General features: G+C 32.4%; 1 protein-coding gene across 1 annotated transcript in view; it reads right to left on the bottom strand.

The window, feature by feature from the left end:
- Positions 1-27,677, bottom strand: part of LOC115889797 (pikachurin-like) — a 340,782-nt gene that overhangs the window by 21,882 nt on the left and 291,223 nt on the right. Inside the window, exon 10 of the mRNA XM_030909876.1 lies at positions 11,798-11,989. Coding sequence (XP_030765736.1) covers positions 11,798-11,989 — 192 coding nt within the window. The remainder of the gene's footprint in view (positions 1-11,797; positions 11,990-27,677) is intronic.

The raw sequence follows: 27,677 nt of genomic DNA, 5'->3' as shown, positions 1-27,677 counted from the left end.
TTATTCAAGAGGGTAGTCGAGCCAGGAAAAGCACATATAACATTAGATATACAGGATCCGGCAATAGTGCATCGGGCATCTGTAGCTCCTAGAATAATAACCTTGAGAATTTTGTTTAAGTGCAAACCTAAAGTACTTACTAGTATGTATTTCAGGAAAATATTTTTACTTCTATAGGGTGGCTCAAAAAAGTGTGAGTGGATCGGGATGATTCTTTTTAAATGGAACACCCTGTATATTACTGCATTTTTGCGAGCATTTTTGGCTTCCTTTCAGATCACTTTATATTATCCTAAGGTATGAGTAAATAATATTCCGATAGTCTCAGAGATATTAATAAGTAAATAAAAAAAATATATTTTTCAGCCTTTCTAAAAAAATTATTAAAAACACAAGAACTGTCCTGAAAGCAAAACTATATTAGGTATTTACACTGTATGGTCTGTACTTACTTTGCTACAGGGTGTTCCGTTTAAAAAGAAACGAAAAAAAAATATTTTATATTTTAGAAAGTTTGACGTCGTAGGATTTTAAACACCCTGTATGATTTATGATTACAATATTTTTAGCAAAGTAAGTATAGATCATCTAAAGTAAATATCTAATAGAATATAGGTTTAAGGACAGTTCTTCCATTTGTAATAACTTTTTTAAGGAAGGTTTTGAAAAATATATATTTTTTTATTTATTTATTAATATCTCTGAAGCTATCGAAATATAATTTATTCATATGTTAGGATTGTGTAAAGTAATCTGAAAGGAAGCCAAAAATGCAATGATATACAGGGTGTTATATTAAAAAATATCATCCCGATCCACTCACACTTTTTTGGGAAACACTATAGAAGTTAAAATATTTTCCTGAAATACATCCTCGTACATACTTTACGTTTGCACTTAAGTTTTTTATTCTAGGAGTTACAGATGCCCGACGCACTATTGCCGGACCCTGTACGTAATATGTGCTTAATACCTTCAAGGGCTGAAAGAATATTATTACGCATTACCTTTAACCCATAAAATTATATTTGATTTATAATAATTTTATTATGCTTTTTTTATTATTATCTCTTATACACAGTATATACCGGGTGCGTCTCAAAAGTGGCTCACCCCTATATCCTATTTTTTATTTTTTCAGATAAAAAAAAACGAGATTTGGTATGTTAGTATATGGTATAAATTAGGATTGATTCACGTACTCAAGTGTTTTCGGCCACTTCCTGTTTCACCGGAAATGACTACAACTTTTGATTTTTAGATGGCACCCTCGGTATTTTTTTACTTTATTCGATAGAAAATGACACTCTGAATAGAATGACATATCATATGTCAACTTTTGACATTCTCGCTTAAAAAATCGTATTTTAAATTTTAATCTAGAGTGCCATGACTGTGTTAAAAACACTAATTTTTAATCAAGAAGAAGAGAAAAATAGATTTTATCGTCTAATGTTTTTCGTGTCTTGTTAAAGCCAGTTATAAAAGATGCCCAAATCGTATTTTAATCATATCTCATTTTTTTGAAATGGAACGAGGGTGGCTCATTAGCATATTTGGAAAAAGTATCTTTTTACGAATAATTTGATATCACACACTTGGTATATCGAGTCAAAATGTCGTTATGAACCGCATGTTAGAATTTCAAATAAACCATATGCGAAAATGTCAAAAGTTGACATGTGATACGTCATTATTTTGAGAGTGTTATTTTTTATCGAATAAAGTAAAAAAATACCGAGGGTGCCATTTAAAAATCAAAAGATGTAGTCATTTCCGTTGAAATAGGAAGTGACCAAAAACAATTGAATACGCCAATCAATCCTAATTTATGTTATATACTCGTACGTATCAAATCTCGTTTTTTATCTAAAAAAATAAAAAAGTTATAGGGGTGAGCCACTTTTGAGACGCACCCGACGCCGATGGGATACTGTTATTTGTGTATAAAAAAACAAGTAACTATTTTCGGTACAAAATATGTTTAAAATTTGTAACACCCTGTAGAATTTTTTAATAAAGTAAAAACACTTCTTCCTCAAAGAGCACCTATTAGATAGTTTGTTTTTTGATTCAACTCGATAGTGAGGATTTATAGAAATTTTAGCATTAGACGCATGTCCTTACTTTTGGCTCTAATCACATCTATGAAATGTTTATTGTTATCTTTCGTTGTCACTGTCATCGAAAAGTCATATTTTAATGTTTACTGGTATCAAAGATTGGTATTTACTGTAGCAGAGATGTTTTTAAGTTCAGAAGTTGAAGATAGTAGAGATCAATTTCGGATCTTAAAAATCAAATCAAATCAAACCAAACCAAAAAATCTCTGCTAGAGGCTAGAGTCACTACCAGAAAACAATAGCAATATGTCGTTTCAAAGACAGTGATATTACAAAATAAATAAACACTATTTCTCGGAAGTACCAGAAGAATAAGACCAGCTAGAATACGACCAAAAGCAAAAGCATCCTAAAATTGCTTTAAATCGTTACTGTCTTTACTGTCTCCAATAAAAATAAAGTTACTGAGACCAATAAAAAAACAAACAGTTGTAAAAAAATCTTCCTGAATTATTGAGTTATTGATAGAGAATCCTGCTTATTTTGCTAAACAATTTCAAAGGATGTTTGAAACTTTCTCCAAAATATCACTTTTATTTCTTGTATAATAGACAGTTGGAAATCTTAATTTAAAATGGGGTTAAAAATAAATCAACTATAAAAATTGCTTAAAAAAATACCAAAATCGGCGCACTATAACAAAATATATTGAACTTTAAAATAAAGTAAAATTTTATTCAAGTCAGTGTATATTAATACTTATTTTTATACAAGACGATAAAATGGTATTTCATCGTCGACCGAAAAGATTAATTCACGAGCGATGAAATCGCGAGTCGTCCCCCGAATTAATTTCAGAAATAAGTCAATTTTAACAGTTGCTATGGAAAAAACAAAATTTAATAGTGTATAATAATAATGCAGACATAACACATTCCCTACCCTGATAACTCCAATGCAAGCGTCAAAAGGACACAAAATAATGAAGACAGTTGTATAATTTATAAGTGTCGGTCAGAATGTTCAGCACACTGCCATTTATCTATATTTGGAAAAGCCACAACCCCGTTATAAATTTATATCGGTAATATATTTCACTTAAATTGAAAAAAAAAGTCTGCTGTGGGCCGTAAGTCACGTTTAGTATCGGAATTCCGGGGTCAAATGGAGGTATGAAGTGTCAAAGTGAACTTCCTATAAAATAAAACCTGGTTGAATTTAATAAGGTAAAAGGTCAAATTGGAATATACTGCTTTTAAATAGGAAGGATAAACTGTAGCAAATATTAAAAAAGTATTTAATAAATATCTATTTTGAGCATTGGAAGTTTACAGTTGAGGGTTGGAACCTTTGGTGTTACACAGCAAAATAACAAAATCAATAAAATGAAGAATATACGAAATAATGTACATGTTCTGATTTCTTTCGAAAATCGACATCTATGAAACTATGAACCCTTCCTGGTCACAACCGGTACATTGTTAGACAGGAAATTGTAGAGAGAAACAAGCCCTATAACATAGGATACAACATTTTAATGAACAGTGCTTTCCATAAAATCAATAAATGAAGAATATACGAAATAATGTACATGTTCTGATTTCTTTCGAAAATCGACATCTATGAAACTATGAACCCTTCCTGGTCACAAACGGTACATTGTGAGACAGGAAATTATAGAGAGAAACAAGTCCTATAACATAGGACACAACATTTTAATGAACAGTGCTTTCCATAAAATCAATAAATGAAGAATATACGAAATAATGTACATGTTCTGATTTCTTTCGAAAATCGACATCTATGAAACTATGAACCCTTCCTGGTCACAAACGGTACATTGTGAGACAGGAAATTATAGAGAGAAACAAGTCCTATAACATAGGACACAACATTTTAATGAACAGTGCTTTCCATAAAATCAATAAATGAAGAATATACGAAATAATGTACATGTTCTGATTTCTTTCGAAAATCGACATCTATGAAACTATGAACCATTCCTGGTCACAAACGGTACATTGTGAGACAGGAAATTGTAGAGAGAAACAAGCCCTATAACATAGGATACAACATTTTAATGAACAGTGCTTTCCACCATTGGAAGTGCCATTTGAACTACCTAGCATATTATGTAGTTTTAACTCACACTTAACTCACACTGTATGTATGAAACAATTTAGCCTATTTTAGTATAATTATTATTTTAATTTAATAATTTAATTGCTTCTTAAAGAATACAACTCTCTCTTAGTAATATGCTATATTTTAACTATGACAGATATTTAAATATCTAGAAGGTTTTGTTTAAATACAGGGTGAGTCTTAAATAAGTGCAAATATTTCTACGGGTAGTATATTTCGACTCTAGAAACACAATTGTGAGGTTTTTTTGCGCTAGTTATACAACGGAAAACTGCTGACATAGTGCCGAATAGTGCTTAGTGTGCATTTTGCGAGTCTCCTTGTTTTCTAACAGACAATTTTATATTCAGACAGATATGTGATTTTAAGTAAATTAGAAGTATTAATTTTAACTTTTGTATTTTATTTTTATAAGTAACTTTAATGTAAAAGTAAAATAAAGTTTTTAAAAGAAGATTGTGTCGTCTCGTATTATAAGTTGCGAAAAAATTTTGGAAACTTTTTTACAAGAAAGAAAATCCACAAAAGATCCAGTGGTTCTCAAAATTTTAGCAAAAAATCTTTTTTTGGAAATTTTCAAAGTAAAATAACTCGGTTATTTTGGATTTATTTGAAAAACGGTAAAGAGAAAATATGTTTCTTTTATCAAGATCTACCAGCCCTGAAGTTATTTACACTTATTCAAAACTCACCCTGTATAGAACATATTTCAAAAATTACTTATAGGTGCTTATAGGCTTGGTGCATTCTCCGCCGGTGCTGCCACCATCGGAGAATATCGTAAACAACTAGTATATACAAATACACGGGTTTATATAGCGGGTATACCAAAAATGTATTATTTATAATTATTCTAAAAGTGTTAGGAAGTATAATTTGTGAAAACTCTAAAAATAAAGATAAAAAAAGAAATATTTTGCTATCTTCAGAAGGTCTAACTTGTATTTTAATTTAGATTTTAGTCAAAAAACTTTTTAAAGGTACATAATTACAATTTTAGAAGATGTTCATAAAACATTTAATCACTAGTTGATTAAAAAAAGTGTACCAGTAATATTGCAAATCATGTTTTATCCTCTCATATCGGCTCTATCTCGGTATATTTCTACTTTATTCGATAGAAAATGACACTCTGAATAGATTGACACATCATATGTCAACTTTTGACATTTTCGCATATGGTTTAATTTAAAAAGATTGAGTTATGATTAAAAATACAATTGGGGCATCTTTTAACCGGCCAGGACAAGACACTAAAAATATCCGATCAAATCCATTTTTCCAAGGCTCCTTGTTTAAAAATTAGTGTTTTTAACACAGCCATGGTACTCTATATTGAAATTTAAAATACAATAATTTTTAAGCGAAAATGTCAAAAGTTGACATATGATATGTCATTTTACTCAGAGTGTCATTTTCTATCAAATAAAATAAAAATATACCAAGGGTGTCATTTAAAAATCAAAAGTTGTAGTCATTTCCGGTGAAACAGGAAGTGACCGGACATATTAAATTTCGTTTTTTATACAGGGTTGTTCACCACATACGACACGGAGTATTGTAGCTAAACGATGAGATTTTTACAAATTGTAAGTTTGGGGTTCGTTGAAGGACTATTAGAGCTACAATTTAAAAATATTTTTACAAGATACAGAGTGTCCCAAATAAATAAAAAATATCAAAGTTGTATTTTTTTAAATGGAACACCCTGTATATTATTACATTTTTAGTTTCTACGATTAAAATAAAGGTAAATTTGATTAGGTTTATTATACTTAAACCTTACCGTTTTTGAAATATTTTCAATTTTGTGATATTGCAGTAAAAATTTTAAAGCTTCATTTCTCCAAGGGTATCAATGTTTTTAATACTAAATATTTAATGAAGTTTATTTATTGATCAGTTATTGTGTTGCAATAATAAAAATAATACTACCTTATACAGAGTGTCTAAAAATTTATTTTAAATAATTATTAGCTTCAAACGGCAATAACTTCTTTAATTTAAATAGAATGCCCTGTATATTATAGGAGAATCAGATGCACAATTAAATTGTCTATCAAATTGTATTATACCATTTCTTACCTATCCCTTTAAGTTTTCGTAGAAAATGCATTTTCTTATAATTTAGACCTCATTTATCAATATATCCATGGAATATTGACATTTTAGATTGTTTGTAAAGCAATAAATGTACAAAATGTACAGACTAGTAATATTATCGTTTTTAGCAAAACGATAATATTACTAGCCCATTTGTATGCAAAAAGAAAACTATTTAAATCTTTATAAAAGAGTATACCATTAATTAAATATAACACCATTATTTCCGCCCATATACTAATTAATTACATTCTTAATTGTGTTCGTTAATAAATTATTATAAATAAATGTGGATTTGAGTCAGAAATCAATATAATAATAAGTTATCAAATTAAAGTCTCTGTTGTTATAAATAAGCATTTATTAAAAAATGAAATATCATTTTTAAGGTGTTACTTTTATCATCACACTGTCTAATGCCCATACAAAATTCAGTTTTTTAGTATTTCGAGCAATTATTATTAATCAACGCAAACAGTCAGTTAATGTAGTTTGAATACTGGAATCATATTAATTGGTCCTCTTTAACAAATATTTAAACAGTTTTTTTTTATTTTTTAATGAAATAAACGAATTATATCGACAATATTAGTATCTGTACTCTTTAAAAATTTGGCACATCTTTAAAAATAATCTAAAATGTCAATAGTCCATGGGTATATTGATAAATAAGTTCTAAATTACAAGAAAATGCATTTTCTACGGAAACTTAAAAAGATAGGTAAAAAATTGTATAATATAATTTGATAGACATAGGTGCTCCATTTAAATTAAACAAGTTATTGCCGTTTGAAGCTAATAATTATTTAAAATAGATTTTTAGACACTCTGTATAAGGTAGTATTATTTTTATTATTGCAACACAATAACTGATCAGTAAATAAACTACAGTAAATATTTAGTATTAAAAACTTTGATACCCTTGGAGAAATGAAGCCTTAACATTTTTACTGCAATTTTACAAAATTGAAAATATTTCAAAAACGGTAAGGTTTAAGTATAATAAATCGTAATCAAATTTACCTTTATTTTAATCGTAGAAACTAAAATTGTAATAATATATAGGGTGTTCCATTTAAAAAAATAAAACTTTGATATTTTTTACTTATTTGGGACACTCTGTAATTATTTTTAAATTGTACCTCTAATAGTACTTCATCGAACCCAAAACTTACAATTTGTAAAAATCTCATCGTTTAGCTACAATACTCCGTGTCGTATGTGGTGAACAACCCTGTATATAAAAAAATAGAAAAATTATGGGGTTGAGCCACTTTTGAACGCACCCGGTATAGATCGCATAGTGATACAGATTTTCTAGAAAATATTTCTCATTAAATTATATGATTTATTTCAAACATAAACCTCTGGTAAAAATATTTCATACAAAGTTCTAAAGCTTCTTCTTTGTACATTTTATCCAGAAAAAAATCCTATTCCACTGTACGCCCGCAATCAATTATGAAATTTCCTTGAAAGTTTTTGTTTCGACGTCAAAATATATTTATTAAGAAAAATTTTCCCGGCCTTCGAACTTTTATTCCAACTTTGAAGCTTACCGAGGCGGGTCTAATATCGATTGACTTATTTTCTATTGTTTAATTAAAAGGAGGGTCTGGTTTAAAGGTTAGTTATTATTCAAAAGCGATAGATTGCCGATGGCGAAATTAATTTACCGGCTTTTATTGGAAGCAAAAATATTAATGATCGGTTGGAGAGTTTTTATTTCAATTCAATTTATCTGAAAACTTGAGTTCAAATTTCAAGAATATTGCAATCAAGTAAAGAATTAATAATAAGAAATAAAGTCTAAATATAAAAGCTCCATCTACAAATAAAGGCGCATTCTCACGACTCGCGTACTTGACAAACATTTGTTATTGGAATATACTCGCCATGTCGGTCACTCGTCGCGTACCCACGCTCTGTCGGTAAACGTAGCCCGAGTCAAAGGATCACAATTATTGGTACACTTGCCAAGTGTAGCCTTTGCCATCCTTGGCCAGCCTTGCCTATACTTGCCGAGGCGCTCAAACGACTGCGCAAATAATTGTACTGTTATATGTATGTTACAGTACAAATAATTGTACTGTTATAGCGTATGTCCCGTTTATTTCCCGATCGTAGTGTTTTTCGACTAAACTGCGGATAATTTAAAACGTTAAAACGTAATAATAGATTATATAATATCAGACTTACATTAATAACCTCAATTATTGGCGAGATACCTAAATCGTTCCCTCAGCAATAAATGGAATGGACAAATGAAGACTACACGGGAAAAAACAGATATATGTCATATTTTCATAGAAATTAAGATAGCGATACAACTTTATAGGCAAGTGTTAGCGTCATTCGAGAAAAAAGAAAGAAATAATACGCTTAGTCCCAGAGATATTACAGCTTGGTTATTTTGCCGTGCAAAGGAAAAATCACAGTAGTCCATGCGTAAATGGCAAAAACCAGAGATGTACTTACGCATGGGCGACAAGCATGCATCTTGCAATTAGTATTAGGTACATGTAGTAAATTTATGTATTCTAATAAAAACCTATTTAAATATTAATTTTCTTCCCACAACAAAAAAATAATAGTTTAGATTTAGGTTTTATACAACCTTTAATTGGACATCCCTGGTTTTTCCCCTGTTTTGTTTAGCATTTTGACATTTTTATTTCGGTATTTCAGAATATGGCTATAATTAGCAATATTAATAATTCAGAACTGGTAGTAATATATATTTTTCTAATTATTCAACCGAAAATAACATATTTCTTTAAAAACACTAAATTGCATTTTTCTCGGCTCCAATTAAAATGGACGAAGCTAGTTTTTCCCGTGTAGTCTTGAAATGATGTTATTTTGGAATTTATGAATTTATACGAAAATGAGCCCTTCATATGGATGGCCAAACATATAGAACATAGAAATCGTATTGCAGTTGTACAGGGTGGGTCAAATTCGACGCTTTTAAATGGAAACACCCTTTTCTATAGGAGATAAACTAACTAATATCGGTGTCTGGAGCTCAATTTTCATCAAAAACGTGATGGTGGAAACGGCACATCAATATCTGTTACCGTGTCGGAGTTACGGGGTGTTTTTCAAAAATGTGAAAAAAATATTCATACTTATTTTATTTTAATTTGGATTACCTAATTAATTAATTTATTTATTTATTTATTTTATTAATTATTTAAGTATTATTCAAGCTCTTACAAAAAATTCTAACAGAAATTCTAATTGAAAAATAATGAAACATTTTAATATGAATTAATGGTATTGCAGTGAAGCGAAATTTTTATTTGTTTTGCCAAATTGCTTCAACTCTACCGTTCGCCTCTAGGTTTCGCTGAGTTTAATTTTGTCTAAATAAATATTTAGTAATCGTATAAAATGTTTATTTAATGTTTCTAGAGAATTAAAATTTAATCGTACCGTAACTTCTGGAGTTTCCCATTAATTTTAAATAAAGAAAAATATAGAAAGCAATTTAGAGAAAAAAACGATCGCGTAGTTTTCTGCTTGAAGGATGCTGGCTAGGTGTGTAGTTCGTCAACGAACTAGTTCCATTGAACTGTTATGACGCCGAAATGAAAAGAACTAGTTCCCGGTTTCTCAAATAACTAGTTCCTCAGGACCTATTCCAGGATCGAGACTGTGACCGATATATAATAATATGCGACGGCGACGGATTGGGTAGGACTGGGCAGTGCCAGCCGTATGTTATCGGATCCGAATCTAGAGGAACTAAATAAAAGACTATTATACGTACGGATCGGCCAGCGCGATCGTAGCCCAATGCTAGGCGAGAGTGGAGGCAAGTAGGCGAAAGGACTGGGAGGAACTAGAGGAACTAATTAAAAGACTAGTTCACGGGAATCTATTCAGTCGGCAGATGCGAGATATAATACAAGGCGACGACGATGGATTCGGCCTTGTCTATTGCGACAGCCGACATAATCACCAGAAAATTGTCATGGATACTGGTTTTGATTTTTAGTTTGTTCTTTGAATTTTTAATGGAAATGTCTCACTTTAGGTCTCTAAAATTCAGAAATATCTTATAAAACGAAGTAAATATTCTGAATTTTTAGACAAAAACAAAGAGCTGGAAATGAAGAAAAATGCAGTTTTTCGTAAAATTTTCGTATTATTTGCTCCAATTGGTTTGTGATATAGTTTTTAAACTCTGATTTGAGTCTCTTTTTTTATTTTTGTATCTGCAATAAAACTTACCTATACCGGGTGCATCTTAAAATTGGCTCACCCCCTATAACTTTTTTATTTTTTCAGATAAAACAACGAGATTTGGTATGTTAGTATATGACATAAATTAGGATTGATTGACATATTCATTTGTTTTAAGTCACTCACTGATTACAACTTTTGATTTTTAAATGGCACCCTGGAAATTTTTTTACTTTATTCGATAGAAAATGACATTCTGAATAGAATGACATATCATATGTTAAGTTTTGACATTTTTGCTTAAAACAAAATTGAATTTTAAATTTCAATCTAGAGTGCCATGGCTGTGTTAAAAACACTAATTTTTAATCAAGGAGTCTCGGAAAATTAGATTTGATCATCTGATGTTATTCGTGTCTTGTCCCGGCCGTTTAAAAGATGCTCAAATCGTATTTTTAATCATATCTCAATTTTTTCAATTGGAACGGGAGTGGCTCATTAGCATATTTGGAAAAAGCATTTTTTTACGAATAATTTGGTACTACACACTTGTATTTCGAGTCAAATTGTCGTTATGAATCGCATGATTCGCAATTTCAAATAAACCATATTCGAAAATGTCAGAAGTTGACATAATATGATATGTCATTCTATTCAGGGTGTCATTTTCTATCGAATAAAGCAACAAAACACCGAGGGTACCATTTAAAAATCAAAAGTTATAGTCATTTCCGGTGAAACAGGAAGTGACAGAAAACAATTGAATACGTCAATCAATCCTAATTTATGTCATATATTAATATACCAAATCGAGATTTTTTATTGAAAAATTAAAAAAAGTTATAGGGGTGAGCCACTTTTGAGACGCACTCAGTATATGTTTTTATCATAAGCAATTACACGACTCTTTATATTTCATACATTATAAAAATTATACAGATCATACTGTGAATAGTTCTGACTGACAACGAAACCCATTAGCAAGCAACGGGGATGTCAATGTTAGACGGGAACTATTGTGAACTAAAGACCTAGTTCAAGGTTCAACTAGTTCCTCCCAAGGAACTAGAATTCCCACCTCTATGCTGGAGTAGATATGCCTATGGACATATTATACCACAAGGTGTCTGACCAATGCAATTATAAATCAGATAATGAAGAAGTTTAGCAGCCGGTACGGTATGTATAGGCGACTTTCCTCTATACAATGCGCCATTATAACCGCTGGCTTAATATTTTACCCTAAAGTCAATTATCCCACTTCAGATATCGACTTACCCTACCAATCTACTTACTTTTTGAATGCATCCGACGAACGCCGACCGGACCCGAACCTGCGGCGACACGACTCCAAAATTAGGAACTCCCCCGAGGTAAAGATTCTGGGGCAGCGACAATTGCGTAAAGGCCCCGGGGGCGAGGATCTCCACCGGCAGCTGATTATCCACGGTCAGGATGGCCAAACGACCCGTCCGGGACAGCCTAACCTATAAAAGAAGATTGCCTTCAGTGGAAAATCATTTAGAGGGCCCTGGTTAATTTAAAATTTATCCATTCTATCGAGAATAGAGAATGTTTTTAATCAGCTTTAACTTTTGTGATGGTTATGATCAGCATATCATATCAGATTTGCTTACTAGGCACACAGATTTATTGATTTAAAGATAAAATTAAACATACAACAGAGAGACAAAATAATAAATGGCAGATAGCAAACAGAAAAAGGAAAATATTTTTAACTAGAAAAATGTGAATTAATCTTAAAATATTTTCTTTATTATTTGATAATAGTCATAAACGACTGTACAGGGTGGCTCGAATTCGACGCTCTTCATTGGGATTTCGGAAACCGTAAGAGATACAGGATCGGTTAAATGGAGGCAAAGTTGCGCATTTTGATGCTCAATAAAATTCCGTATTGCATTTTTATTTTGTTTTTCTTGCATAAAATATTCTGGTGATGGAATTTTCTGTACGAAACGTCGGCAAATATCAAAGTGACTATATATAGTGTTTTAAGAGTGATGAAAGGATTTAATTAAATTGAAAAAAAAATCAGGTCCGTATTTAAAAAAATTAAGTTGATGATGGTCGCCAGAAGCCGAAACGTCAGAGTCAATATTTAATCACACAGAGTTATAGAGCAGAAAAAGTGGCCATGAAAATGTGTTTTTCATTTTAAGTTATCTTAAAAAATAAAGCCAGGAAACAATAGAAAACAAAATTTAAAATTCCGGAAAATATATTCGGAAGTATTGGGAATTTTTCAAAATGCAATACGGCATTTTATTGAGCATCAAATTGCGCAACTTTGTCTCCATTTAACCGATCCTGTATATCTCTTACGGTTTCCGAAATCCCAATGATGAGCGGCGAATTCGAGCCACCCTGTACATGTCTCATATTAATGTGTTTTCAGTGTTATCTCGTTTATGAGAAGATATAAAAAGATGCGGGTTTAACATTGCCTCCTGATATTTTCTTATAAAACTAAAGACACTACTCACAGATTTCACATAGTAACTTAGTTCCTTAAATACACAGCGAATATGATACATTTTTCGACCCCTTCGTATTTTGGTTATTTTGTAACTTATCTATCTATTTTGCACACTTCAAACAAGATATACCCACTAAAAAAGCAATAATAAATTCAATTCAAATGTACATACCTAGTTTTTTGTACAACTCAGACCTAACATCTTTCTCAACAGTATAATGTTTTATGCACTTCATTATTAATCTTTACTGTATATTTTCATGGATACATAACACTTTATTTCAGAAAAGTTACATTTTAAGAATAAGTTTAACTTAAATAACACCACTGTATTCTTCATATTTTTCGCTATTTTAATATAACAGTTTGATTGTTAATATCAGAGTATGGTTAAATTCAACTAAATTGTATCAGGTTTTTCTGAAATCGAATTCCGATATACTATATTTATATTGACATTTTTTTTTCATCCGTTTCAATGTGTAAATTAATTATTTGTATAAATAAAATATATGTAGAAGCCATAACAATAATAGTAAGCAGTAAAAAAATACAGCGGATATCTGCGAAACACATTGAGGAACACTTTTAATACAAAAAATGTTCATTTTTAATTCTGCATCTAAAAGATAGATAATATACAAGGTGCTATTAAAAAAAAATTAGATAGCATCTTAAATCTTGCAATGTTGGCGAATAAAAATACTTTATCTGTACATTAGGGTGAGCCAAAAAAACTAACCTATGGAATTTATGGGTTAAAATGAACCTAATAACCGAGAACAAAATATCCCCGGAACGCAGAATTTTTAGCTCAATTTTAAAAGGTGTCGGTGAACATTCAAAATTTTCCATTTAAATAACACATAAAAAAATCTTTTCCGTTAAAAGTACCATAACTTTTACGATAAAAAATGTACATCACGGATTCCTGTAGAGCAGTGGTTCTCAATCTTTTGTAGAGTGAGGAACCCTAGAGTGCACTTTTTTTTTCTAGGGAACCCCTACCCTATATTCTTAAATATAAGACATAGTGCATGTTTGGTTTTGTGTCAATATATCGATATTAATACTACTTATTGAGCTTCTAAATTAAGAGTAAATAAAAAAATGTAAGAATTAAGTACATAATATATTAATAACTCAGAAACAGTAAAACACTTAAATATTCATTACAAATATTTTTTTATGAGCTTAATGCGAAGGATGGGCCTGTTTGTTTGATACAAGTTTGTCGATATCGGGTTCAATGTTTGAAAGTTGTATCCGCATATCTGCTTCAGGATTAAGTTTACTTCTTAAGTCGGTTTTTGTAAGAGCATACTTCGAAAACCCTACTTCACAACGGTAAGTTGTAGCAAACGGCAACAATTTTTTAACAGCAAAATTGGCTAATTCTGGATATTCACTTCTAAGCTGGGCCCAAAACTGCAACAATGTAGCCGAGTTGAAAGTAGTTTTAAGGTTTCCATCGGCAGCAACATCAATAAGTTGTTCAATTTGTTTTACAGTTAGGGTTTGATGAAACTTTTCGACTGGGACTGAGAATGGATTGCGAACCCAATCAAGATCCTCTTCTCGTCTTGGAAAATATTCTCTGATTGAAACTTGTAGGTTCTGAAGATGGTTTATTATCTCCGAAGTGATTTCTGCTGACAATGCAGTCTTCGACTCACACACAAAATCATGCAGTGTAGGAAAGCACTCCGAGATTCCTCTGTTTATACACGATTCCCAAAACTGTATTTTATTTAACTTGGCCTGGATTTTGTCATATAAGGAGATTACTGTTACAGAAGTTCCCTGGAGTGATAAATTTAATTCATTAAGGCTTGAAAAGACATCGGCAAGATATGCCAAACATTGTAACCACTTGATGTCAGTTATTCTTGATGATAATTCAAATGAAGAGTCATTAAGAAACACCATCACCTCATTTCGCAGAGTAAACAGGCGAACCAATACTTTTCCTCGCGATAACCATCGCACTTCGGTGTGAAGCAAAAGCGTGGTGAATTGGCTACCCATTTCTTCACAAAGAACAGCAAAAATTCGTGAATTTAGAGGCCTGGACTTTATAAAATTTACAATTTTTACTGCTTCATCCAAAACGTTTTTAAGAACGGGAGGAATTTTTTTTACTGCCAATGCTTGTCTATGAATAATACAATGGCTACTTTCAATTTCTGGAACGACATTTTTAACACGTGCAACAAATCCAGAATATTTACCAGTCATTGCTTTTGCACCGTCAGTGCAGATATTAATGCACTGATTCCAATTAAGTTCTTTTTCAGTGATATAAGAATCGATCATCTTAAAAATTTCCTCGCCGGTTGTATGGGTCTTCAAAGGTTTGCAAAGTAACATTTCTTCTTCTGCAGAGTTGTTGTGTATGTACCTCACAATAACAAGCAATACTGCACACCCTGCCACGTCTGTTGTTTCATCAAGCTGTAGTGCATACCAACCACTACCTTTTATCCGTTGAATAACTGTATTTTCTATTTCGTTACTAATTTCATAAATTCTCCTATGAACAGTATCGTTTGAAAGTGGCAGCATTTTTACACTATTACTAAACTTTTCACCAATCATGGTTTCGACAACATCTATTAAACAAGGTTTAATAAGTGTTTCGGCAATTATATGCGCTTTTCCAGCCTTAGCTATGCGGTAACTTACTTGAAATGAGGCTTTACATGCTTTTTCATTAATGCTGCTACCCACTAAAGACGATAAATTCTTTTTACTTTTATTCATTTCCACTAACTTGCGTTGAAAAAAATCCACAGGTTTGTCCTTGTATTCACTATGATTTGTTTGTAAGTGTCTTAGAAGTTTCGCTGGAGCTAATGAACTGTTGCTGAAAGTCTTAAAACAAATTACACACTGGCTGTTTGGCGCACTAGGATCCCCAGTGGAAGCAAAACCATAGGATAAATATTCTGGGCAATATTTTCTAATTTTAATTTTCTTATTCGCAACGGGAACAAAACTTGAAGTTGACGGCTCATCGCTGCTAGCATTACTCCAAATCCCTTCAACAGTTTCATCTTGACTGATGGTTGGATCTTCCTCTACCTCTTGTTTTCTTTTAAAACAACCAGTTTTCAGCCATTTATCCATTTTAAATAATAATTACATAAGAGTAAAGGCAAGAAAAACAAACAAATCGTCTTTCAACGGGTTTAAAACAAACACTTTCAATGCGAAGACTGCGTAAGGAAGGCTACCGCATAAAAACAAAAGCACCTAGGACAGCGGCCGGCGATTACTAGAAGGCACAAAATAGCAAAATACATACACGGCATTACAATGACTGCAAAGCGAAGTAAAATTAACGAGTCGCAACAAGCGCGCGAGCTCGGGCTCGGATGCAGATCAGAAGGGGAGTACTAAGAATATTTTTTTTATTTAACCATTTCATTGTTGGGTGATACCACAATTTAAAAAAAAAATTATTGGCTTCTTGCGGAACCCCAATCGCCCCTTTGCGGAACCCTGGGGTTCCGCGGAACCCAGTTTGAGAATCACTGCTGTAGAGCATAAAATTTACTAAAAAATCTATATGAGAGTATTTTTTTTTTCAATTCAATAATTCGTATATTTGAAAACTTTGAAAAGTGAAAAAAATCAAAATATGCAGTTTTACTTGCTCTGTTTGCTATTGATTAAAAATTTTCATATTTAGCAAAAAAACTAGATTACTCTCAGATAATTACTCTCAGATAGATTTTTTAGGAAATTTTATGCTCTACAAGAATCCGCGATGTAAAAAAATGATCGGAAACCGTTTCAAAGTTATGGTAGGTACTTTTAATGGAAAAAGTTTTTTTTTACATTTTATTTAATATGGAAAACTTTGAATGTTCAGCGACATCTTAAAAATACAATTTGGGCATCTTTTAACCGACCAGGACAAGATACGAAAAACATTAGACGGTCAAATCTAATTTTCCAAGCCTCCTTTATTAAAAATTAGTATTTTTAATACAGCAATGGCACTCTAGATTGAAATTTAAAATACGATTTTTTAAGCGAATATGTCAAAAGTTGAAATATGTCAAATATCTTCAGAGGGTCATTTTCTATCGAATAAAGTAAAAATATACCAAGGGGGCCATTTAAAAATCAGTTGTAGTCATTAAATAAATATAAATAAATAAATAAATAAATAAATAAATAAATAAATAAATGCCTTTATTGTCAAAAAATTTTTCAATTTGTGGACAAAGGTAAACTAACAAACAAAGTAAAAAAAACAAGGTACACAAACAAACAAACAAAAGATAATACAAAACATTATACAAATAATATTGTCAGAATTATCTTATTGTTAAAATAAACATATATAAATGTTTACAATGTCAAAGAACAAAAAAAATTAAAATAATATTCAAAAATATTTAGCCAGTTTATAGCAAAATATCAATGACCTCTAAATAAATTAATTTCGATGTCATTAGTAAATATAGCAATAGCAAACATTAGACCAGTGTTTTCAAGATCAAATTCGATTTTCAATTCAAATATAATTCATTTACGGCGTAGAAAGCCTTGTCTAGTAAATAAGAGTTCAATGCTTTGCGAAATGAAAAAATGATGTTATGGATTTGATTTCAAATGGCAGGTGATTGTGCATTTTTTTCGAGTTGTATAATATTGAACTTTTAACTAACTCTGAGCGTGGGGTAGGTAGATAAAGATCTTGCTCCGCGTTCCTGAGTGGATAAGTGTGAGATGGCTTTTCTTGAGAAGCTGATACATGTTTACGTATTAGGCAAACGGATTCAAATATAAATAAGGAAGGAAGAGGCAATATTTTTAATTCTCTAAAAAAGCCCCGGCAATGAGTTCTGCTGTTTAGTCCCAGTGAATATCGAACAGCTCTCTTCTGGAGCTTGAAAATGCGGTCAAATTGAGCCGCACAACACGTACCCAGAATGGAAGGGCATACCTGAGGTGCGACTCAAAAAGTGCATAATAAACAGTTCTAGCCACTGACAAGTTAAGCTCCTTAGAAACAGACCTTAATGCAAAACAGGCAGAGCTCAATTTTTTCGACAAAGCTTCGATATGTATGTCCCATTTCAGAGAATTGTCCACAACAAGCCCTAAGAATTTTACGGATTTTACGACGTCAATGGTGGTGTTGTCAAGTACAAAAGGCTGCAACGAGTTTTTATACGACAAAGCCTTAGTTTCAGAAATGTTGAGACTCAGGAGGTTCGAATCGCACCAAGATTTAATGGTGATTAAGTCATTTGATATAATCCTATGAAGTGCCGCGATGTCCTTGTTGCTCCAAGTGAAGCTAGTGTCGTCCGCAAAAAGACATATTTTGCCACTGATGTTTATGTTAGCAATGTCGTTAATAAAAAGAAGAAACAAAATAGGGCCTAGTACTGAGCCTTGTGGTACTCCACATTCTATTGGATGGACACATTTCCGATGGAGCAGGAAGTAACCAAAAACAATAAATACGTCAATCAATCCTAATTTATGTCATATACGAACATACCAAATCTCGTCTTTTTATCTAAAAAAATATAAAATTTATAGGGGTGAGCTATTTTCAAAACAAATGAATCATAATAGTATATTTTAATGTAAATTATAAACAAGTGTAGCATATACCTAATTTTAATATGATTTACTGATGAGATTTAAAAAAATAACGAAACTCTACATGGAACAAAAATAATTAATAAACAAATTTAAGTATCAGTCAATAATTAATAGAGATGATTGAGTGCTCAATGGAATGGAAATTTGTAGCAGTTTAAACTACAGCACCAAAATAATTACCGTTGTCGTCATTAAGTTATCAAATTATCTGATCATAACGGTAGTCAGTAAGGCCGATAACGTGATAAATCGAATTAAATGGAGATTACGGCTATTGCTGTTATCTGGCAGCTTCAAACGCTCGTAACTCTTGTCGTCGCCTTCCGTACTAACTGCTTCTTTGATAAACACTGATTAAATTAACATCAGCAATTAAGCATCACACTGCGTTCCTTAATTTTAATAGTTTTTAATCAAATGATCATGTACAGGGTGGACCATTTTGGTTGTTTTTATAGGGTATCTAGGAAACCGTGAGAAATAGGTATTCAAATTTTGATACTGCAGTCTTGGGTTCTTTTCTTGAAAAAAATACAATGGCGCAAACGGATCGTGGCTATCTTGATCGGTTTCGAAGCTACAGGGGGATTCTCAGATTTTGTACTTTTTGAAGATGTTCGATAGTTTGTTTATTTCAGCCAACCACGGAAAAATGAATTATACATTCTAAAGGCACTTTTCTGTGTAGTAATGCAGTGGCGTAGTCAGACTTTTTTCGAAAAAAAAACTTTTTGAGATATTAACTATACTTATGTTTTTTTATGTAAATGTGTATATTTTAAATTTGTATATTTTTAAATTTTCTTATTGAGCTTGGCATGGGCTTCTCGAAAATATATAACTCTCTATATTTATTTTCACTATTAACCTTAACATTTCAAATTTTTCTTAACATATCCACTTAGTAGATAGTAAGTAGGCCGCGCCGAGTAACAAAGTAAACGGTTGTCATGGTGATCGGAACATACTTTTGATGGATGCGGGACATTTCATTTCAACAGATTGAAGTGTGTGTATTTTAAACAATAAAAAAATGAGTAAATTTGAAAATTTTGAGAAATATAATATGTTTGGTATAGAAATGTTATATTGAGTCTAACAAACATAAACAAATGGCAGCTGATTTATATTTTGAGCGGTATCCAGAGCGCGAGCAACCAAACCCAGCCATTTTTAAAAGGTTAGAAGATAGTTTAATCAATTTTGGATCTTTTCAAAAACCGCGTGAAGAAAAACCAAGATGAAGAAAATCAATATAATAATGTCCTCGGAGCCGAATACATGAATTAACAATTCAATAAAACTGAACAATACGAAGCATATAAAAAATAAGTGTGACAGAAACAAAAAAACATATTTTAATATAAACTCAAGAGTTTACTTCAATCGGGCTTCTCAGTTAATATAAAAAAAATAAAAACACAAAGACTAGGTACATTAAATGTTCAGACTGCTGCCCATTATTATCTAGACAGAGTTGTTACCGTCTCCGCATGCCGCCTCTAACAGCATTTCAATAGCTCTACTTGATGTTGTTGGATCTAGTGTTACGGCTCCGAGGATATTAATATATTGATTTTATTCATCTTCTTTCTGATAATTTTTTAGACGCGGTTTTTAAAAGATCCAAAATTGATTAAACTATCTTCTAATCTTTTAAAAATGGCTGGGTTTGGTTGCTCGCGCTCTGGATACAGCTCAAAATATAAATCAGCTGCCATTTGCTTATGTTTGTTAGACTCAATATAACATTTCTATACCAAACATATTATATTTCTCAAAATTTTCAAATTAACTCATTTTTTTATTATTTAAAATACACACACTTCAATCTGTTGAAATGAAATGGCATCCATCAAAGGTATGTTCCGATCACCATCACAACCGTTTACTTTGTTACTCGGCGCGGCTTACTATCTACTAAGTGGATATTTTAAGAAAAATTTGAAATGTTGAGGTTAATAGTGAAAATAAATATAGAGTGTTATATATTTTCGAGAAGCCCATGCCAAGCTCAATAAGAAAATTTAAAAATATATAGGGGGTTCTATTTAAAAAAAAACATAAGTATAGTTAATATCTCAAAAAATATTTTTTTCGAAAAAAGTCTGACTACACCACTGCATTCTACACAGAAAAGTGCCTTTAGAATGTATAATTCATTTTTCCGTGGTTGCTGTAATAAACAAGCTATCGAACATCTTCAAAAATTACAAAATTTGAGAATCCCCCTGTAGCTTCGAAACCGATCAAGATAGCCACGATCCGTTTGCGCCATTGTATTTTTTTTTCAAAGAAAGAACCCGAGACTGCAGTATCAAAATTTGAATATTTCTCACGGTTTCTTAGATACCCTATAGAAACAACCAAAATGGTCCACCCTGTACATGAAAACATTTCAGTATTTCTGTTAATGAGATATTGAAAATATTTAATCTGGGATTGATTCCAACATGACATAAAAACATTTTGATTTAACCACAATTAAGTTTTAATCACGCGGATGAATTACAAAAATGCATTTTTAGGATATAACAAATAGATGTAGATAATGCCAATATATCAAGGAAAATCAGCGAGAAAAGTTGGTCAGGATGGCTAGAATTTTATTTCTAACATTAACGGACCGCTTCTGTAGGAACCACTGTGACCTGTAATGCCTACTGCACTTGTCCCCTTTTTATGTCTCCTATCCCAGTGCAAGGCACCAGCTTGTGCACCTCCTTGATAGGATAGGAGCATAGTTCTAGCACAGATTAAGTATACTCTATGTATACAGATGAAAATCTTATCCCTAATTCGTGGTACGAAAATTGTTTTTTATGACGATGTGCAAACGAGTCAAATTTCCTGTGCGCAAAAATAAACTCCCGTAAAATAACAATAAACAGCGTAATAGAGAGATATCGCTAAACCGAATAGCGTGCATGGACGTTAATAAGGCCAGATTTTATTTCCTTTACGTGAGGTGGTATTAATTCTCTTCATTTATAGTTATCGGATCGGAAAGAATTCTGTTCGCGTCGCGTCCGCTATTTAAACTTAACCTAACTTTGAATTTAAAACTTTGAAATTGTTTTGTTTACTAGGTATTTTAAAACTAAAGGGCTAAAGTGCTTATTTCCAGTGCTTTATTGTTCAACGTCTGCCAGTAGGTTTAGAGCAACAAGCAACAAACAATTCTCTTAGAAGGGCTAAGTCGTCATCTGCTGTAAACCTAAAGCTTGTTTCATGTAGACGCGAATTGCGAATTGCGGAAATCGATTCTCCAAAAAATATTCGCAAAATTTGGACCTATTTCATACAGTCGTGAATTTTTAGGGACATTTCATTTTTGCTCCACTGAAAGTTACCAAAAAAAGCATAACCTGAGATAAATTAATTTGTTTTTTATTCGTATTTACGACCTTTATTTTATATTTTATAGCATACAATAGCTCACTTCGGATTTCTCTTATTACCGATTCTGACCCGTCCTAGAACTGTGATGCGTATGCGCAGAAGGAAATATGAAGACAATATTTCATTTGCGCATGCGCTGCAGAGTTCTAGGTCGGTTCAGAATCGGTAATAACAAGAACCCGAACAAATCTAATATGAGTTCAAATTTGTTTAATGATTATGAATATAGATTACGATTGTGGGATTGGAACAGAAGGCGTAAAATTGCCATTTACTTATTGTTAAAACGTAGAAGAGAACGGTCATTTGGGACATGTGAAATATTTAAATTTCGTAAGCAACAAGGGTGCTTATATATCGCAATTTAGTTCAAGAAATAAGGACAAAAGATGCACAATTTTAGAGGCCATAAGTGGGCGTGCTACAATGACTAAAGAATATAAGGACATGTAATGCCCCTATATGGGCTGCAGCAGAATTTGTGACCTTTTTTTTTATTTTGGTGGCAAACAATGAGTCATCATTTGGTCACCAGCGACAATTTTAGCGATTTTTAATAGTTTGTGTGTAGTAAACTTTGTATAAACTTTATTACAATGGTGATTAGTTGTTCAGCTTTCAAGTGTAAAAGCAGCAGCGACAAGAAAGAGCCAGGAGTTACGTTTCATAGGTAAATAAACAGTCCACTCCAACTTTTTAGCGTTTTCATATTGAATTCGGTAATTATTCTTCAATTTCAATTAACATCTATATGTACTTGATATCGTACGTCGATACTAGTTTTGTGCCTTTTGTTAACATTTTAATACGTTTTTTTCGTAATTAATTAGGATAATACACCATAGGCGTAGTCAAAACAATTATCAAAAAATATAAATATTGCTTCAAACAGCTAGGTTAAGAAAAATATGTGCCACGGCACTGTTTGGTGACATCGTCACAATTTGCTCTCGGGTGTTATTTGTCCTTGGATTCTTTAGTCATTGGCGTGCTATGTGCGCAAATTAGTCACCTAGCTAGTGCCCGATTCCGAAAATTGGAACCACGAATAACAATAAAGAAAAAACAAAGATTATAATCTTTATAATCTGTGGTTCTAGCCTTGCTTTCCCAAATAGAAATTGCCGCTTGCGATCCAGAGCCTCGCAGTGACATATTATGTGCTCTGCTGTTTCAGGATCTTTATTACAGAGTCTGCAGCAAAGACTTCCTTGATGCAGATTGATCTCCTTTTAAGTTTCTCTTGAGCTCCTTTTAAGTTTCTCTATAGGTCAATAGAACCCTCATTTCTACTAACAAGGACATCTAGAAAGGACAGACAGAGGTTTTTCTCTTTCGCAATCGTAAATTTGATGGAATTATTTTGTGAATTGCGACCATTGAGGAAGGAATACAACTGTCTATCGGTTCCGTTCCAGATTATGAAAGTATATAGGCATAATTCTCTTCTACACTCAGATCGATTAACAGAAACTGAGAAACGATTCTATAGTTTAATCATGTCAACGACAGCGTGAAATATATGGTATTTCGAAAGGATTAAACCCTTGATATTGTAAACTATAAATTTTCGTCTTCCTCTACTCTGCTAGCACCCCAACCCTCAATGTATTTTATCAATTACAGTAAACGCTGACAGCTGACTGGACCCGGACCCGATCTCCCTTCAAATCGATTCTGTTCTTTCCGTTTTTGGGTCGGTCAAAGTTGTTTCTAAGGCGATTTACTTTCGAATCTCGGATATTGTCGAATATGATTGAATGAAATCAGATCGCATTGGTAAACGATTTCAATTTGCTTGGAATACTTTTTCTATTTTTGTTTAAATATTTTAGTCGTTGTTGAAGTGGCGGATTAATGATGGTCGACTAACTTCGGTGTTAGTTTAAAGCTCGTATCCAGAATTTTCATTATTTTTGTTTAACACTAGATTTGGCCAATCGGCTTCCGGAAAAATCCAGTGTTTTTGCATTTGGAAAACCTGTAAATGGCTTAGCGAGGCTACTTTATGGGCGGAAAACTGCATCTACTGTATCCTCTAAAATAGTCATAAAACATACGACAAGTTAACCTATACGTAGCAAGTAGGTACGACAGAACCTTGCTTTGGGTTCGAGGCCACAGGAACATCGAAGGAAACGAACTGGCTAATAAACTTTTAAGGCGAGGATCGTGCCTTGGGCTAGATACGCATCAGAAGTGTTTACTCCGCTCAACACCATATAAAAAAGTCATTTTCCTCCATTTTCTGTCTATGGCGAACAGTAGATTAAGAAGAGAACTTTAAGCACCTGCATGGCAGCCAAGTAAACTTAGCCAGGCCCAAATACAAAAAAATACTTTTTCTACATACAAACTGAGGTTAACGGAAAAAAGAATAAACCTCTCTTGAAACTTAAACCTGGCGAAGACAGCGTGACATAGATTGGATTTCGGTAAGATCTAAGCTTCGATATAGTTAACTATAAATTTTCTACATCTATTATATTTTCCCAGCACCCTCACTCCGTTTTATATTTTATCAATTACCGCTACCCGGGACTGCTGACTGGACCTGGACCAAATTTTACACCGGACCTCCCATCAAATCGATTTCATTCTTTCCCTTTTGGGGTCGGTCAAAATTGTTTCTAAGACGATTTACTTCCGACTCTGGGATATCTTCGAAGATGATTGAACGAAATCAGGTCGCAGTGGTAAACGTTTTCAATTTGTTTGGAATAAGTATTGGTTGCTTTTTTTTGTTGAGGCATTCTCGTCGTTGAGTTGGATTAATGCTGTAAAAACGATATACAGGGCGTTTCAAAAAACATGTGTCATCTCTCGTGGAGAGATTCTTCACGTAAAAAGAAGATGTATTTTTTATATCAACATAGGTCCGATCCTGCTTTGTTTAGGTTAGGTTAGGTTACTTACGCTAACAAGAGAAAAAAAAAGTCAGTGGCGTACCTGTTTTTTTAGAAAAATATTCCAGTGTTAACCCATATGCACATCCCTGGTGCAGTGGCGGACTAAGGGAGGGGGGCGGAAGGGGCGGTCCGCCCCGGGCCCCTTCTTCTAGGGGGTCTCCAAATCTTAATAAGTAATTTTTTATTCAACTGGCAAACAGGCCGCTGTTTGTGTGTTCAGTAGTTATAAAGCAATTTGTAGTTAGAGTATGCAAACCATAAGTATACGCAAACTAAACACAGTATAAATGGAAGCAGATATTTACTTAATTATCAATTATTAGGCCCCAGTAATTGTCAATGGAATTTTTCTATTTACGAAATTAAATCAAGGGGTAGCTATAGGGAGTATACCGCGATTTTGTAAGGGGCCCCTTACAAAATCGCGGTATTTATCTGGAACGGTCGCGAAAGTAACGCGGCTTATATGTGGAACCGGTATTTCCATCACTTTGTCATCATAAATTGCCATTAAATATATGTAAACATTCGCTCGGGGTTTGTTTTATTACATCAAATTGCATTCGTTTTTCAATTTAAATGTATTATTATAAGCTTTAAAAAAATGATGTTATCGTTTTTGATACCTTTTTGAAGCTGGGGCCCTCAAGGGGGCCCTTAATTCTTTGGTCGGGGCCCGTCGCGCGTCGGGTCCCTACGTAAAAACGGCACTGCCGATGAATAACATATTTATATCTACAGTATGTCCGCGGATTGTCTTCATAAAAATGTTTGCTTGTTCTAAAATGGTAATTCCTGTTTATACTTTTCCAAATTTCCATACCGTTTTAGAGAAAAATAAGAAAAACATGAAAATGTAGTTGAATTTTTGAACTAGTAAAAATAAAACGCCTTTCTATGGTAATATAACTTCGTGATAATTTTTTGATAGATTATTGACAGAATTTTAATTAAAGTTATATTTTTTGCTGTTTTAAAATGTTACAGAAGCACAAAATTTATTTAGTTCAATGCTACGGAAAGGGTGATAATAGTTACCGGAAAATGTGATACTTTAACATCAAAAAATATGACGTTAATCAAAATAAATTATAACGATCTATCAAAAAATTAAATCGAAATTATATTACCACAGCGTTTTAATTTTTAGGACTTTTAGTTTTTTTAGGATTTATTTGGGGAAAAATTACATTAAAAAACTACATTTTTATGTTTTTTGTTATTTTTTCTAAAACGGTATGGATATTTAGAAAATTATTAACGCCATTTTACAACAAGCAAAAATTCTTATGAACGCATTTTTTTCAAAAAGAAAAGTTTCAAAAAAATTTCCTCTTGTAAAGACAATCCGGGGACATACTGACTGTAATATACAGGGTGTCCCAGAAATAAGTACAAGTATTTTATGGTAATATAATTCAACCCCAGAAACACGCCTATGAGATTTTTTTCGCGAAAAAACAATTGAAAACTTCGGGAATTTTTTTAGTTTTTAGTTAAAAAACATAATTTCTTGTTAATATGACAACATAGGTATTAGATTAAATTTACAAGAAAAAAAATCCAGAAAAGATTCAGTGGTTCTCAAAATTTTAGCAAATTTTCGAAGTAAAATAACTCCGTTATTTTCGACTTATTTAAAAAACGATAAAGAAAAAATATGGTTCTTTTATCTACCACCCCTTAAAATACTTGCACTTATTTCTGTGACACCCTGTATATATATCGATTTTTATTACAATTAGTACAGTATATAAATACTTGAAAATTGTCAACCATTATTCATACGTCATGCAATCTTTACAAAATGTGCAGACCGGGGGCCACATTTAGCTTTGCTGCCCCGGGCCCCCGACAGGCTTAGTCCGCCACTGCTGGTGAATATGTCGACACTTTTTTAGCTTTAAAATATGTGGCATTTATAGTAACTTTAACCCTCAAAATTTCATTCTAAACGCTAAAAGTACTTGGAAGAAAATTATAATAAATCGAAAAAATATTAAGATTTTAACACCCTGTAGCTACGAAACAAAGCAGAATCGGACCTATGTTGATATGAAAAATAAATCTTATTTTTACGTAAAGAATCTCCCCATGAGAGATGGCACATGTTTTTTGACACACCCTGTATAAAGAAATGAATATCTTAAATTATTCTTTAGGTTAGCAAACTAGTCAATGATGACCAACAGGTAATCAGAAGGTATCTTAAGAATAAACTTAGTACAGTCAATCTGGGCATCAAAAATCGTCTAGACTCCCATCAAATTACCCCCTCTCTAATAATTTGCCAATCGTAAGTGGTCCATTGGAAAACCTTAAATTCGAAAAGTCGTATCTCCCCACCCCACCGTTTTTGAGAAACTGAAAAAATTTTGAATTCGATTTTCTGGCTGAACCGTAGGTCCAACAGAAAATTTTATGGAACAAAAAATGAATAGAATTAAATTCTCTACATTTACATATATCTAAGTAAGAAACCTCTAAAAGCTACGGGGACAAAGTTAGAGGGCATCTAAGTCACTCAAACACAGTTTCTCGCATTTTTCCGGGTGAAACCATTTTTTTACTGTAGTATTTAAAATAAAGAGCATCAAATTGATGTGTAACTTTTTCTTTGCGTATTACTGTTTACGAGATATATTGCATTCATTCCAACAATGTGTATGCGACTTTCATGAAATCAATGACGGTCGATAGGGTACTGCAAGTTACCTTCGCGGATTACGATGT

This window comes from Sitophilus oryzae, unplaced genomic scaffold (genome assembly GCF_002938485.1).
Source record: "Sitophilus oryzae breed Bouriz unplaced genomic scaffold, Soryzae_2.0 scaffold_847_pilon_pilon, whole genome shotgun sequence".
Taxonomy (NCBI): domain Eukaryota; kingdom Metazoa; phylum Arthropoda; class Insecta; order Coleoptera; family Curculionidae; genus Sitophilus; species Sitophilus oryzae.
The sequence above is the reverse complement of the archived record's forward strand: the minus strand, read 5'-3'. Positions and strand labels throughout refer to the sequence as shown.